This window comes from Gracilinanus agilis, chromosome 2 (assembly GCF_016433145.1).
Source record: "Gracilinanus agilis isolate LMUSP501 chromosome 2, AgileGrace, whole genome shotgun sequence".
In the NCBI taxonomy this organism is placed as follows: Eukaryota; Metazoa; Chordata; class Mammalia; order Didelphimorphia; family Didelphidae; genus Gracilinanus; species Gracilinanus agilis.
In genome coordinates this window covers 697,064,776-697,080,848 of record NC_058131.1, presented here as the reverse complement: position 1 = coordinate 697,080,848, position 16,073 = coordinate 697,064,776, and the positions used below count along the sequence as shown (strand labels likewise).

Genomic DNA, 16,073 nt, shown 5'->3' with positions numbered 1-16,073 from the left:
ACTGAAAGGGAGGTCCTCTGACAGATGCTATTTGGACCTGGTCAAGATGGACTGACTAGTGGACCTCAAGGGAAAACCCCTTCCTTCCTGACAGACAAGGGCTGCTCTCTGTTGCTGGAGGATACGATGGAAGTAAAGGGCACCAGGATAGACACTGAGGAATTAGAATTGATTTTTGGTCAGGACTTTGCTTTTTCCTGACCTTCCCCAGATGTCACTTCCCGGCCAACCCCTGCTAGAGGAAGAGCATATGGCGGGCACCTCAAGACTTGCCTGAACGTGAGGCTAAAGAGAGCTCTTCCCCCTAAGGAAACCTTCACACTTCAAGCCCTCTTGAAGATTATGACTGTGTTACCTTTTCAACTCATGGTTTAATAGACAAGTTCAAGGAAAGGATTTGGAGAGTGGGAACAGGAATGCCCTGGTCTAAACATAGACTGATTTGGAGTCCCTTTTGGCCTAAGTCAAAAGCTCAAAGGCCCCAGCCTGAAAGCTTTCTTGATTCCTCCTTCCTTCCTATGCTGCTAACCCCATCTAGAAATGAGTTCTTCTTCCTGACTGGCTCCACATGCCTTTCCGGGCAAAGCCCCTCAGCAGCTGTCAGTGTTCAGCCAGTCCTCTTGAGTCTGTAGTCCAAGAGCAGCAGGTACTATCCACAGGGGTTGAGATCCAAGGAAAAGGTTGGGAAATCCTCAGATATTGAGGGGATTCAGTTCTGAGGTGGGATGGGAGCTCCATTCTGTTCAGGACCAGGAATGAACTCCCTCCCATTTCAGTTCCTTTCCCAGAAACTTCTGCTTTCTCTTCCAGCCACCTCTCCTGTCCTTCAAGTCTCTCACTCTGTGACATTCTATCCCCTTCTGTGCAAGATTCTACTTATACAACTGTCACCCAACAAAAAGCCACAGTCAAGTCAAATTCCTAAGGAAACAGCTTCCCTCTTTCTAGAACAGTGGGGGCTTGTTCATGTTCTTCCCTCCCTTGAGCCAAGCTGAAATAGAGTGGCATCCTTCCCACTTCTCCCCTGTTCCTGATGGAATTCTGGAGCATTGGCCATTGGCCTAGACCCCGTTGCTCCCAAATGGCTCAATTCCTCTCTCCTTCCACAGTGCAGCCACCAAGCAGCCCCTGGCCTTGCCCTGATGGCTACTTGTTTTGCTGCTGCTCAGCCTGAGATCAACCTCCACTTTGGCCCAAAGGCGGCATTGGAAGGCCCTCCTATGTGGCAACAAATAGGATCCAAAGGCACACTGTGCATTGTGCCACAGCTGCGTTTAGATGGGGCATCTGTGTTCTCTTCAAACATGTCCATCTGGTTGGAAAAAAAGATACCAATGGACATGGGAAAGGTATAATCTGGAAGAACATTCCATGAGATCGATTGTTCAAATGCTACCCATTGGGTAGAACAAGGAAGCTTTCCTAGGGACGCCTGACCATGGTGCAGTTCTGCTCCAAAACCTTCACTAGTGCCCTGGCTCTTTGAGGATAAAATGAAAAATCATTAACCAGGCAGCTGAAACTTTTCATGATTGATCCCCAATTACATTGACAGTTTTGTTTCATATTATTTCTCTCTATCTTATAGCATTTTCATCAATAGCTAACGTTTGTATGGATTTTTTAAGTTGACAAATATACACACACACACATAAACACATATGCATTATCCCCATTTTACAACTGAAAAAGCTGAGGCTCAGAGATCCTAACGGACTTTCCCAGGGTTCCAGAGTTCCTCAATATCGAGGCAGGAATCAAACTTAGAAAATCCAAGTGTCTACCCACCATGCTCCTCTCCAAACTGGACCTTCCATGCCCTTCCTCATTCTTGTCACACACATTTTCTCCCATGACTGAGGGGAGAAAGAGATACTTTAACCTCATCTCTGTCTCAAAATCTGCAACTTCTTTCCATATTTGTCTACTCTCCTTTCATTGCCTTCTGTTTCTTTATCTGTCCACATCCTGATTCCTCCAGTAGAATGTAAGTTCCTTGAGGACAGGAATTGAGTTATCCTTCATCCTGGTTTATTCAGCACCAAGAACAGTGCCTCTCAATGCACATAGAAGGCGCTTAGGAATATTGGATTGAATTATTGAAATAACTAAAAAACGCCCATTGCTCCAAGTAAACTGAGGTATCAAAAGCTTGGCTAATGGTGGCAAGTCGTCTAGGACCCTCATTTCCAAATTTGTCCACAACAAAAATGGCATCAAATAGGGGAATAGGCTGACATCATGTTCTTTATGTCGTCATCAGGCCACCATTTTGATGAAGCATATTCTGTTTATAGGACTCTCATGAAAGTTTCAAATGAAGTGTTTGAAATAGCCATTGATTCAAGGGATCATTAATATCATTTTAGAAACCACAAATCTGCATAAACATACACATATATGTGCACTCATACATGGTATGAATATATATGTATATATACCAAATGAACACACATATCTATGTATACACACACACACACGTGCGCGGTTCAAATGAGTGGGAATTTGTGATTTTGTTGGCACAGGCATTCTATTCACCAGTGTAGTTTGTGACTCTTGTCCTGTGCTACCAAAGTCAACAGTTTCAGTAATATAATAAAAAAAATATATAATCATCACCTTCCTGTTCCCTACTTGGTAAAAACTCCCTGATGTTAGCCAGGCTTGCCAGAGAGGAGGAGATGGACTCAAGATGCAGAAGGAGAAATCATTCTCAGACATGATCAAAGTGACAACCTGTTTTGCTTGATTGTTGATATTTATTATAAGACTTTGTTTTTCTTTTATCTATTATTGATTTTTATCCTTCCTCTATAGAGAGAATACAAATGCATATTACTTAAAAAGAACAATCAAGAGAGGGGTACAGTACATTATTAGATTACTATTCAAAATACTTCTTGTTAGCAAGTCCTGAGAGAGCTTTTGCTCAGCTGGTACAGATGGCAAGAGCCCAGGGTCACCTCCAAATTGTCATGAGGAAGCAGAGCCCCCAAAAGGATTTCTTTTTCTCTCAAATTCAAATTCTAAAATGTTCATTGGTATTGAAGTTCATACATTCTAAACTGCAAAATGGTGGATACACACAAATAGATAGGGATGACTCTTTGTTACTATTATCATTACTTACTTATTTCTCTTGGTTTTCAGACTTTGGTCTTCACTGTCATCTTCTGCTTCAGACCCATCACTTTTATCTGCTAAAAATATAAGTTAAAACTTTCAGAATTCATATTCAAGTACATTCATAAGTTATTGATGAGAACCAGCATACATTATTTGTAAAGGTAAAAATACAAAGCCAGATGAAATATAGTTTCTTAATAATCACTTTCTGTGCAAATGTCTCTGTGTCTCTCTGTGTCTCTGTTTCTTTCTGTCACTCTTTATCTTTATCTGTTTCTCTGTCTTTTTGTCTGTCACTGTCTCTGTCTCTGTTTCTTATTATATTCTACCTGTCTCTCTGTATCTCTCTGTCTCTGCCTCTGTCTCTTCATCTATCTTCTGTCTCTGTTTCTGGCCATCTGACTCTGTCTCTGTCTATCTATTTATCTATTTATCTATTTATCTATCTATCTATCTATCTATCTATCTATCTATCTATCTATCAATCTATCTATCTTTATGTTTATCTGTCTGTCTGTCTATTTATATTTCTGTCTATCTGTCTGTCCATCTCTTTCTCTCCCTCCATTATATAGAAGCCTGATTGGCCCAACTATCCATTTAAAGAGACTGGTAGGTGGTCTCTCAAGCATTCCTTCTTCCTCATAGCAGGATCAAGTCTGCAGAGCTGTGATTGGTTCTATTTTCATATTGACGTCCTGTCGAGGAATTGTCTTCTCCCAGAAAAGAATCTCCCATGCTTCAATGAGGGACTGCAGGCTACTTTGGATGGACTACAGAGGTAGCTGAGTGGGGCCTTTCTGATGTTTTAGCAGATGATGGTAGAACTCTGATCCTCTCTCCCTTCCTCGTCTCTGCTTGTGCCCTAAGGGGCAAAATCCAATTTGATCTCCACTCTGTTTCCTCTATTATATTTTCCCATCCTTGAGAATGGAAAAAGAGATTGCTCGCTGCTGTTGTTTAACAGTGCACTTATTAGTCCAAAAAGCATGTTTCCTTGAGCAAGTAAAATGGGAATCGAAAACAGAGCACCTTTCTCTCCATCCTGAAGAGGTAGATGCTGTAAATGTTTAATGAACTTTAGGGAAAGGGAGGGAAAATTGTGCTCCATGCTTGATATTTGTCTCCCAGTGTGAGAAAAAAAGCCAAGTGGAGATATTCTGGTAGCTCGGCTATTTCTTTCCTGACAGGCTGAATGATTCTGACGAGTTACCTGACATGAGAAGTGCTTTCCCATTTACCTGCTTCTTTCTCCCTGAGCATGGATTTAAAGCTGCTTTCTCATCAAATATGTCACATGGGGGTTAGAGGGGAAATGATATGGCATTACAGTACTTGTTAAATCACCTTCCAAGCCAGAGCCCAAATATGGGGCATCGTGTCTCTCATTTGTCTCATCTCATCTCCCAGAGGAGGCTTGAATATGAGGCCCCTCCATAATGAATGTGGAGCTTATGGAAACCGCATCGATTTCTGCCATGGGGAAGCCCATCACCCTTTTATCTTGGATAGAACTTGACAACTCCCCATACAGACTGGCTCAGAATCTTAATGAATGGGGCCAATCTTTTCCAGGCTGGTTCCCCTCCCACCTCGAGGTCTCGAGCTTGGAGCCCTTCAGTGTAAAGGGGAGACAGGTGAAAGGTCATCGTCATGGGCATGCTTAACGGTATCATCAAAGATAATCTGGTCAGAGGCAGCGTGCTCTTTTCAGGATGGATGGCAGTCAATGGCAAAAGATATATGGCTGCTGTGTGGAGACACAATTACTCAATACTTCTTTAGAGTGGCCTCAATTCTTTAATTCTGGCCAGGTTCAGACAATGTCCCTCTAGCTAGGGAAGAAATAAGATGCACATTCTAGGTATGCTTCTCTTGGCACTGACTATGCTTGGGCAGCCAATCAGAAGCCCACTCGTTTCCTGGCACAGAGCCTGATTGAGGTATACTATATTGGCCTCTAATATATGCTTGTGAACTAATTGGGGAATAACACTAGTTTGGGTGCTAAATGTTTGAGGTTCCAACATTTATGAAGTGATTACCAGGCACAAATTACTGGGCTAGAGACTGAAGATGGCTGATGGCTCCATGATGTTGTAGGGTGGGCACCTTCTCCAATCTTACAGGGCTTTTTTCATGTGTTTTAGGAAATCTTGCCTAAGAGGAGCACCCAAAAGGTTGCAGAAGTAGCTCGTGAGTTCTTAAAAACTAGTGGATGACAAATGAAATTCATGACTGCATGGCAAATCTCAACCAATTTAATTTCTGATCATGTATTGTTGTGATAATATTTTTATGTCCCCCCTGAGCAATTTTTAATATAGATTATATTTAACTCATGGCTGCCATAGTTGACTCATGTACTTCACACTGCCTGTTGAGCAACCTACAACTATATTACTTCATAGACTGGATTCGTCCATTTTTCTAAAGGAAATAACATCTCTTGGAGAATACTTCTGGTAATAGCAAAAGTAAGAGGGATTTTCTTTATGGAAAAATGGAGGGTTCCTGAAAATTGTTTCATAAATTCTTACTTATAATCTAACCCAGAACTTTCCTTTGAATTCTATGTGTGAAGTCATAGCATATAGTTGGGAGTCTTCTTGGTGATCTGAAGCACTATTTTTCACCACATGTTTCTCTGCCAAAATTCTAATGACATTACCCAGGATCAAAATATATATATTGACTTAATTTTGGAGCATATCATCAGTGTTTTTTTCATTGGCTGGCTTTTATATGTTCTTTATATCTTCATGTTCTGCAACAATTATTGTTATATAAACTATATTGTTGAAGAGAAATTTGAACCCCAAGTTTCATATAGGGCAATAGAAAATCTGTGTGGAAGGATCTCAGTTTTCTGGTTGAAGAATGATGTACTTTGACTATAGTAGTTGGCTGGAAAACAGGGGAAAAAATGAATTCTCTTGCCAGCAATAGCCATGAGAAGGTTCTTCCCCATTTCATATGAGGTTCCATTCCTCCTAGCCAGGAGAGAATATCTACTTGGGGGAGTGGTAATTGGTCACTGCATATTCATTATCTAATATTGTATTGAACCCTTTCCTACTCCCTAGATCCTTCTTTAAGACTAACTTTAGTCAAATAGGTTAATGGAGACTTTGAGGTTAAGATACATAAATCAGCTCAACTCTTAGTCCATTCATAGACTAGAAATTGCTAGCTTGTTCACTTTCCAAATGCTTTCTCTTCTTTTAAAAATGGGGCATTAGAAGATGGCTCATATGGCAGTACCCAACATGTTTCAGTATATATGTTTATGTATTATCACCCTAGGTCTGGATGGGATTTCCACGTAGGGAAAAGTCACATGTCTTCCCAAGGGAGAGAATGAGCTCAGGAACCAATAGAAGAATTGATACATGGACAGCTATTCTGCACCAATAAAAGTTGAAATTATATCTTGAACCCCTCCCCCAAAATATTATCCTTTCCTTTTAGATCTTGGTCAATCAGGAGAAAATAGTTTTTTCGTGCCAAGTAAAATGGAAAGAAACATACTGGACACTAATGGTTTTACAATCTCTAAAAATAGGGAAACAAGAGTACTACGTAGGATGTCAGATGAAATAAAAATATTAAATCTTTTCAAAAATCCCATTGTAGTGTCATTATATATAGTGGAGGGGAACAATGCTTCCTCACTATGTTAAGGGCTGAGACCAAAAGTAGAGTTACAAAAAGTATTGGTCCACTGTAAAAATCGTCATCATTATCATCATAATTAATATTATCTTACAGTTTTTCACTAGAATCCCACTGTAATATGAACATGATATTGAAGGCATTTTTCTCATATTCTGAATTATATGTTAACTTGAACTTCGTTCATTTCCCCATAATGCAGCTTAGAAGGGGAATGATGCTGTGCTTTTGAACATTCTCATCTTTTATTGAAAAATTCCATTTAAGACCTTAGAGCCCCTACATTTCAGAAATATGGCAGACATTTCATAAGAACTGCTTGTTTCTGTTTTTTTTTGAATTATTAAGATTATTTCTTTCTTTCTCCCCATTAGAGATATGCATTGATGACCATAAGTAGCTAAAGCACTAGGCCCAGCAGAACATGCCAGCAACCTAAAATGTTAAATGGAACAACTCACTGATCATGAACTTTGGCAACAAACAACATCCTCAAGTCAAATAATGAGGCAATTATTGAAGAATAAATGTCTGTCTAAGCAAATGTGTCAGAGGATAAACACTGCCTTCCAAATACTTCATGAATCATTTGAGACACTCTAGATTCTGTATTTTTAGCTCTTGATTTCTCCCTGTGGCCCTCAGGCATATACCTTTAATTTCTTACCAACAACCCAAGCTGAGTTGAAATTTTCTTTAAATGACAAACACAAGTATTTATCCATAAAGTTCTGTAAACCGTGGACTCAGTGCATAAACTCTTTGATTTTCAAGACCCCTTTGGAAAAGGGAGATATTGATACAGAGAAAAAGGTATTTGGTTTGAGTCAGAGTGCTTAAGGGTGAATGCTAGCTTTAGAAATTACTCTCTTTGAAAACTGAGGCAGGGGCAGCTGGGTAGATCAGTGGATTGAGAGTCAGGCCTAGAGACAGGAGGTCCTAGGTTCAAATCTGGCCTTAGACACTTCCCACGTGTGTGACCCTGGGCAAGTCACTTTACCCCCATTGCCCACCCTTACCACTCTTCTACCTAGGATCCAATACACAGAAGTTATGGGTTTAAAAAAAAGAAAAAAGAAAACTGAAGCAGTACTTGCAATCTCAGTTTTCATTTTGGTTGACAAAACAGATTCGTCTGGATTACCTCTAGGCTTCCTTCCACCTCTAAATTTGATATTGTGTTAGAGGAAAAATTAGGCAATATAGGGCTTTTTGAAAATCTTACACACATATGTTTTGTCTAGTTAAATTTGAGAATCATAGCATCGATAAATGTATCTACATTTATTATGTACCTACTATGTTCCAGGCATTTTACTAACTGCTGGGGTTAAAAGAAAAGAGACAAAACATAGTCCCTGCCTTCAGGGAACTTATAATCTAAGGGGGAGAAAAAACCTACATAAATACAAACAAATTATACATAAAGGTAAATATTTATTAAAAGGAAATACTTAAATTTGGGAAGGCACAGGGGAGTATCCAAAAGGATAGAATAAAGGAAGGGACCTAATCAAATTCTCCTAAATTCTCCTCCCAACGAAATTAAAATAATGCCCCAAAATGAATCCTAAAGTGAAAGAACCAACAAAAGGATGGAAGGAAACAATTTTCTTCCAAAGACAACCAAGAAAGTGAGCAGGGAAGATCTGTCTCACTAGGCTAAGAGTGGAGCACAATCCAACCTAAGTTATAGTCCATCCCCAAACAAGTCAGCTACAGGTTTTAGGGAAAACTGAATTGGCAGCAGCAGCTTCCAGAACTCTCAGCCCACAAAATGTAAGGGAGAGTCAGAAAGTGGTCAGAAGGAGCTCACAAGGGACCTTTTTCTGGCACTCAGAGCAGGAGTCTGTTGCATTGTCCATAAGAGGTTCCAGGTCCAAGTGCCAGGGTAAGGAAGACAGTAGGAAGGAGGACCTTGGACAGGGTTGCAGGGTAGAAAAGAGTGCTCATAGTCAATTAAAGAGCAGAGCACCATCCACGAAAGCAGTGACCATACCTCTTTTTTGGGTTATATCACCTTGGAAAAACTAAAAACTTGGAGACACTCAGAACTAATTTTGAAAAAAGCAGTGGGAACAACTTGGAGCTTGGAACACTAGTGGCAGAACCCAATTTTAACATTAAGTTAAAGCTCATAGAAATAAGTTATAAAAATGAATAATCAACAAAAAGATGAGAAATGGAAATTATTATGATGAAAAGAAAGATCAAATATGAACTCAGAAAAAGATAAACATGTCAAAACAGCTACATGAAAAGCATCTAAGTAAAATGTGAATTAGCCTTAGGACTAAAAATTAATTCCTGGAATAGTTCAAAAAGAATTTTTAAAGCAAATAAGAGTGCTAGAGAAAAATTGGGAAGAGAAAGAAGAGTGATGCAAGAAAACTTGAAAAAGGGTCAACAGTTTGGTAAAGGAAACAAAAAATACACTAAAGAAACCTTAAAAACAGACAATCATAATCACAGACAGACAGACACAAGAGTTTAAATGTCAAATGATGCACAAAAATCTAAGGAAGGGTTAAAATTGGCAAAGCAGAAAAAAAAACACAAAAGCTTATTGAAGAAAATACTTCCTTGAAAATAAGGATCAGGCAAGTGAAAGCTAATGATTCCATAAGACATGAAAGAATAATAAAATAAGGTAAAAAAAGATGAGAAATTCCATATAAAATAAATACATGCAGGAAACATAAGGTACTTGGGAGTTTACCTGCCAAGACAAACCCAGGAACTAAAGAAAATAATTACAAAACACTTTTCATACACAAAAAAGACATCTAAACAATTGAGGAAATATTAACTGCTAATGCGTAAGCTGAATCAATATAATGCAAATGATAATCTCCTTAAGTCAAAGTATTATTCAATGACATACTAATTAAACTACTAAAATATTTTACAGAGCTAGAAAATAATAACAAAATTCATTTGGAAGAACAAAAGTTCAAAAATATCGAATGAATTTTAAAAAATGTGAAGGAAGGTGGCTTGGCCATACCAGATTTCAAACTGTGGTAGAAAGTGGTAATCATCAAAACAATCTGATTCTGGGGGCAGCTCAGTGGAGTGAGAGTCAGGCCTAGAGACAGGAGGTCCTGGGTTCAAACCCAGCCTCAGCCACTTCCCAGCTGTGTGACCCTGGGCAAGTCACTTGACCCCCATTGCCTACCCTTACCACTCTTCCACCTATGAGACAATACACCGAAGTACAAGGGTTTAAAAAAAATTAAAAAAATAAAAAAAAAAAAACAATCTGATTCTGGCTAAGAAGAAGAATGGGAGACAAGCATAAAAAATGAGGGACACAATTAAGAGTAGTAAAAGACCACAGTAATCTAGTGTTTCAGAAAGGCAAATATCCACACTTTTGGAACAAGAACTCATTTCTTGACAAAAACAATTAGGAAAACAGTTTGGCAGAAAGTAGGTATTGACCAAAATCACATATTATATGCCAAAATAAGGTCAAAATGGGCACATGATTTAGACATAAAGGGGTGATATCATAGGCAAATTAATGGAGCATGTAATAGTTTACCTGTTAATCTATGGGTAATGGAAGAATTAAAGAAGAGACAGAGAGCATTACAAGGTATAAAATGCATAGTTTTGCTTAAGTTAAATTAAGAAGTTTTCACCCAAACAAGACCATTGTAATCAAGATTAGAAGGAAAGTTGAAGGAAAATTTTTATAGCAAGTGTCTGATAAAGGCCTCTTTTCTCAAGTATCTCCAGGAATTGTGTCCAACTTATGAGAATACAAGGCATTTCCCAACTGATAGACAGTTAAATGATATGAACAGACAACTCTCAGATATAGAAATGAAAACCATCTATAGTCCTATGAAAAAAAAAATTCTCAAAATCATCTTGATAAGAGAAATGCAAATTAAGATGCCTGAAGTAGTACCTTGAAACTCCAAGACTGGTGACCGGGACAGAAGAGGAAAATGAGAAATGTTGGAGGGGATGCAGGAAAATTGGGGGAAAAGGAAAGAAATGACGAGTGAGATGCTTTTAGGAAAACCCAGAAAGATTTATGTGACCAGACAGGAGGCAGAATAAACAGAACCAAGAGAACATTGCAATCCGTAATAGTAGTTCCGTATGGTGGTCAATTGTCAATGACAGCAATTCCCAGCAGTATGATGATCTCAGAGAATTGTGAAGGACTTAGGATGAAAAATGTTCTCCACCTCAGAAAAAGAACTCAAGGAGTCTGAATGCAGGATGAAAAAGACTTCCTCTTAACCTTCCATTTTTCTTCTGGGCGTGTGAGTGTGTGTGTGTGTGTGTGTGTGTGTGTGTTTGGGGGGGTTCTGTGTTTTCTTTCACAGTGTGGTTAATACAGAAATCTGTTTTGCATGACTATACATGTCTAACCTATATTAAATTGGTTGCCTTCTCAGTGGTTGCAGGGGGTGAGGCAGGTGGGAGAGAGGAAAGAAGAGAAAACTCCAAAATTAGGGGGGAAGAACATTCAAAGTTATTTTTACATGTAATTGGAATATATTTTGAAAAAATTAGCAAAGGCATTAGAATTAAAGAGAGACTAGGAAAGGCTTACCATCGAAGATGCATTTTAGAAGGGAATAAAAGCAAGCCAGGGAGTGTAAGAGGTGACAATGAGGATGGAGAGGATTTCAAACATTGAACACAGCCAGAGAAAACGCCCATAATCGAGAGATGGAGTGCTGTGCTCGTGGGGCATCAAGGAGGCCAGTGTCACTGTACAGAAGAGAACATAGTGGGGAGTATGATGTAAGAAGAATGAAAAGTTAGGAGGGGGCTGGGTTAGAAGGGTTTTGAATTCCAAAAGGAAGATTTGTATTTGGTTGTGGAAGCAATAGGGAGCCATTAGAGTTTCCTGAGGGGAGTGTGTGATATTATCATATCTATGCTTCAGGAAAATCACTTTAAAGGCTTAATGGAGAGTGGACTAGAGAGAGAGGAGAGACTTTGATGCAGAGAGACCCACCAGGAGGATTTCACAACAGTCTAGGAAGGAGGGGATGAGAGCCGGCACCAGGTGGAAGCAGTGTCAGAGGAGAAAAGGGAGTATATTGGAGAGATGTTACCAAATTTCAATTGATAGACCTTGGCAACAGCTTGGATAATGGGGACAGGAATGAGAGACAGTGACGAGTCAAGAAGGTCACCTGAGGGAAGATGTGCTTTATGGCAATGGGAAAGTAGGAGGGAGAAGCATTTAGGGAGGAAGATTATGAGTTCTGTTTTAGGTATACGGAGTTCCAGTTATCCAGGTATATTCAGTCCAGCTACTGAACATCTAGTTGAAGATATCTGAAAGGTGATTGGAAATACATGATAGGAAATTAGTGGAGACATCTGAATAGAATAGAAAGATTTAAGAATCATCAGCACAGAGATGGTCATTAAATCCATGGGAGCTGATGAGATTGCCAAGTGAAGTAATCTAGAGGGAGAAGAGAAGAGGGCCCAAAAGACAACTAGGCATGAGACTTATGGTTAGAGGCCATGACCTGCATGAGGATCTTGAAAAGGAGACAGAGAAGGAGGGATGAGGGAGGTAGAAAAAGCAGGAGACAGTGGAGCCCCATTATTCCAGAGAAAAGAGAATATCAAGAAGGACAGGGTGATCAGCAGTGCCAAAGGCTGCAGAGAAGTCAACGGGAATGAAGATTAAGAAAAAGAAAAAAAAACACAAATCTGCTAATTTAGCAAATGAGATCATTTTTGAAACTTTGGAGAGAATGGTTTTAGGGAGTGATAAGTTGGAAACTAGACTGTGAAGAGTTAAGAAGAGAGTGGGAGGAGAACAAGTGGAAACTGGTTATAGAGGATTTTCTTTTCCAACTCTTAGGTCTGTCTTCGAATCAATACTAAATATCAGTTCCAAGGCAGAATTGTGGAAACAGCTAGGCATCACCTGAAAAACGGTCATGCATCTCTGTCTGAATACCCCTGCTGCAGAAGGAGAACCCCCCACCTGTCAAGCATGCCCTTTCCCTTTGGAACCCCTCTACCAGGCAGGAAATCCCCCCTGCCTCTACTACTGAGCTTCCTTGGACCTCTGTAGCAGATACTCATGACTCGTAGATTGGATATCTTTTCTGCTTTCAATTCACCTTGTGGCTTGTAAAGTTTTGTTGGCTGGCAGATAGAAAATTCTGACTCTGCTCCTCTAAGGTAAGGCTCACGGTGGGTAAAAGCAGGAGGAGGATGGAAGTAATTACCCAACAGTGCTCACATCAGCCAAAACACCAACAACTCCCAGTGCTGAAGTTTCTTGCTGAGACTTCATTCTTAGCATGGCACTGGGCTTAGGCCAATGATTGAAGGGAAATGAGTCAAGTCACAATCCAATGCTTTCATCAAGGCTCAAACACGGTGTTGTTTTCTACACGTCTACACCAGTCTGATCACTTCTACTAACATAAAAGTCACCGGCCTCACCTCAGCTCCCTTTAGCCACTCTAAGTTACTAGAGTGCCGCCATACTTAGCACTCCTTGAGCATGTAGAGCATCAGACTTGTCTACACCTGGATCTCATCGATGGTTAACCCTACTCACGGAAGCTAGGGAAAGGATGACGTCCTTGACTGAAACCTTGCCAGTAAAATCATTTGGGACAAATTAATCTTCAGCCCAGATACTATGCCCTTCGTGGGGAAATCGTAGGCAGCCGCAGCCTTTGTCCTTCATGCAGTGGTATTGTTCTCATTTCTAACATAAGAAGTCTTGCAAGCTGGAATGAGACTTGATTTGGGGAGAAAAAAAATGCCAGCAAAGCAGAAATCATCTTGCTTCTCCCCATGCATGTGTACATTAGTCCTTGCCAAATTGTTTTGAAGCTTTTTGCTGAGTCACTCGGAAGCACCCATTTTCTATTTCCTCCATGGATTCTTCATCATCTGCAATAGCAGTCATCCTGTGTTCTCTGCGCACTCATCCTAGGTGGATTCCCTTCTTAGTCACTGGATCAAAGAGTCATGCATTCAGAACTGGAAAGGCCATCAACTCAAACCCCCCCTCATTTAAAAGTGGGGGAAACTGGGGCTTCTGGGGAGTATATGATATTTTGGATGTAGTGATGTGAAGAAGTCATCGTGCAAGTTTCAAGCAGAGGCGGAGGAGGAGGAGGAAGAAGAGAAAGAAGAGCAGGAGAAGGAAACTTTTGAGCTGCTTCCCCCTAAAGTCAAGTCTTTGTAATGGATAAAGATGGATTCATTCACATTAGAGATTCTAGAAATAAAAAGGGATTTTAAAAAATGTCCTTTCATTTGTTTGTAGTGTTGAGGGCTCGCAATCCCCTTTTTGCTGTGTCCTATCTTCCTGTCTAGTGATAGAAGCTGCTCTTTGAGCTGACTACAAATGCTCTGCATTATCTCTTTTGGTTACAAGGCTATGCTGGGTATTTCTGTGCCTCTAGCAGGAATTCCCCACCATAGAGTGAATGGAAAAAAAAAAAAAAGCTCATCCAAAAGGAACTCTTTCCATGGTGGGATTTTCAGGGCTCTGCACACTACAAATCCCATTTCTACCAAACTCAGCTGCTTATTTTCCAGTTCTCTACAACAGAGACCAGTGATCACTGGCTCGTCTATGGCTGTGGCCATCTTAACATAATTAACCAGCTGACTAAACACAAAGACAGGATGACAACTGAATGACAAGGACAAGTGCTCATCATAATTAAGCAGGCTTAACTGAGTGCACGAGAGGCAGTAGGAGTAATGGATAGGGAGTTGCCTAAGAGTTCAAAAAACATGTGTTCATCATCCCTGTGACACATCTTTTCTATACAACCCCCGAGTCATCACTTAACCGCAGGGGTGGTCAGGCAATGTTCTGAGACAATAATTTAGTAAACCATTACTGTTCTGACAAAGGAATTTCTTCAAAGGCAATTTTACCTACCTAGATCAGCCATCCCCATCCAATTTCTTCCTGCCTCCCCCCAAAAGTAAAATCAAACAAAACAGAGGGCATGGGTCTAGACACCATCAAACAACCTCCTCCATTGTCCTGCATGAATTCGTTCTCGAGTACTCATTAAGAAATGTTTAGCTTAACAAAATAAAACAAAAAAAATCATTATATGTCTAGAAATATTCTGAGTGAAAAAAAACCCTCAAAAAATAGCTTTCCTCTGCTTCATGGATGAGATGAAAATTTATTCTGCCTGACAAACCAACCATTTATTAGTTCACTACTAAAAATAAAAGAAGGATGCTGACTCTGTAAAAGGACTTCACTACAGAGCAGATATTTCTGCCCAGAGTACCATAATTAGCACCTTAGTAAAATAGCAAAAATATCTGCCTCTAATATGACTTCAATTCCAATATTGCCCAGAAAAAAAACAAAAAAAACAAACGTATTTTGGTTTCTAAGCTCAATTGGTATATTTGGTTAACAAACACATTCTCAATAAAAAGAGATGCAAATAATCACAGCTACTAGTTACTTGTTGAAGCGTCCAGCTTGCGCTTATGTGGTGGGTCCTCGATGATCCGGTTGAGATCCCCTCGATTCTTTAAGTCCATAGGTTTTTCCCATACAGAGAGATGCATCGTTGGGTTGAAGAAGAAAACTCGGTCATCACCAGTCCAGACTACACACCTGGTTTAATTAACAGACTAGTCTTAGTCCAACTCAGACACATTTAGAAACAAATCACATGTTTTCTAATTCACAGACATCAACAACTTTCACAGAGGATTAAAACTGGGATAGTGGCAAAAGGATGCTTGTCATCCTCACACTGTTAAGCCATGTGAGATATAATACATTTGTGTCAGGGATATACCAGGAGCTATTCCGATGACTTACATATTATCAACAGTTTGAGGAGACTGGTAATATCCAAACTGTCAATTAGATTATGTCTCTAGATCGTGTCACTTCATGACATAATCTCATAGGAAAAACCCAAGTCTCTTTAAGAATCTCTTTCAATATCTTGAGTAGAATTAAGATCCTTCCCTCTACGTTTGTTCCTTCTTTTTTCTTTCCTACCGAGATGACAAGAAGCCTTCATAGTAAAGCTATTATGTAAATAACCAGGTCTTTGAAAAATAAAAAGACAGGGGAGGTCACATATGTAAAGTGAAATTAAATGACACACAGGCAAAAGTTCGATTCAGACTTCTAGGGTACCACCTCACACCCTTCTCCCCAACTCAATCATTTCAAAACCTCCAGGACTGAATCAGTTTAGAAAGTTCCTGTCATTTGCACAATAAAGACATTTATACAGTAGAAAATTAATAAACAT

At 39.7% G+C, this 16,073-nt stretch overlaps 1 protein-coding gene across 1 annotated transcript in view; it reads right to left on the bottom strand.

Moving 5' to 3' along the window:
- TCERG1L (transcription elongation regulator 1 like) overlaps positions 1-16,073 on the bottom strand; it is a 341,385-nt gene that overhangs the window by 66,351 nt on the left and 258,961 nt on the right. The window contains exons 8-9 of the mRNA XM_044662931.1: positions 15,264-15,418; positions 3,131-3,200 (exon numbers count right to left, since the gene is read on the bottom strand). Of these exons, the coding sequence (XP_044518866.1) occupies positions 3,131-3,200; positions 15,264-15,418 (225 nt within the window). The remainder of the gene's footprint in view (positions 1-3,130; positions 3,201-15,263; positions 15,419-16,073) is intronic.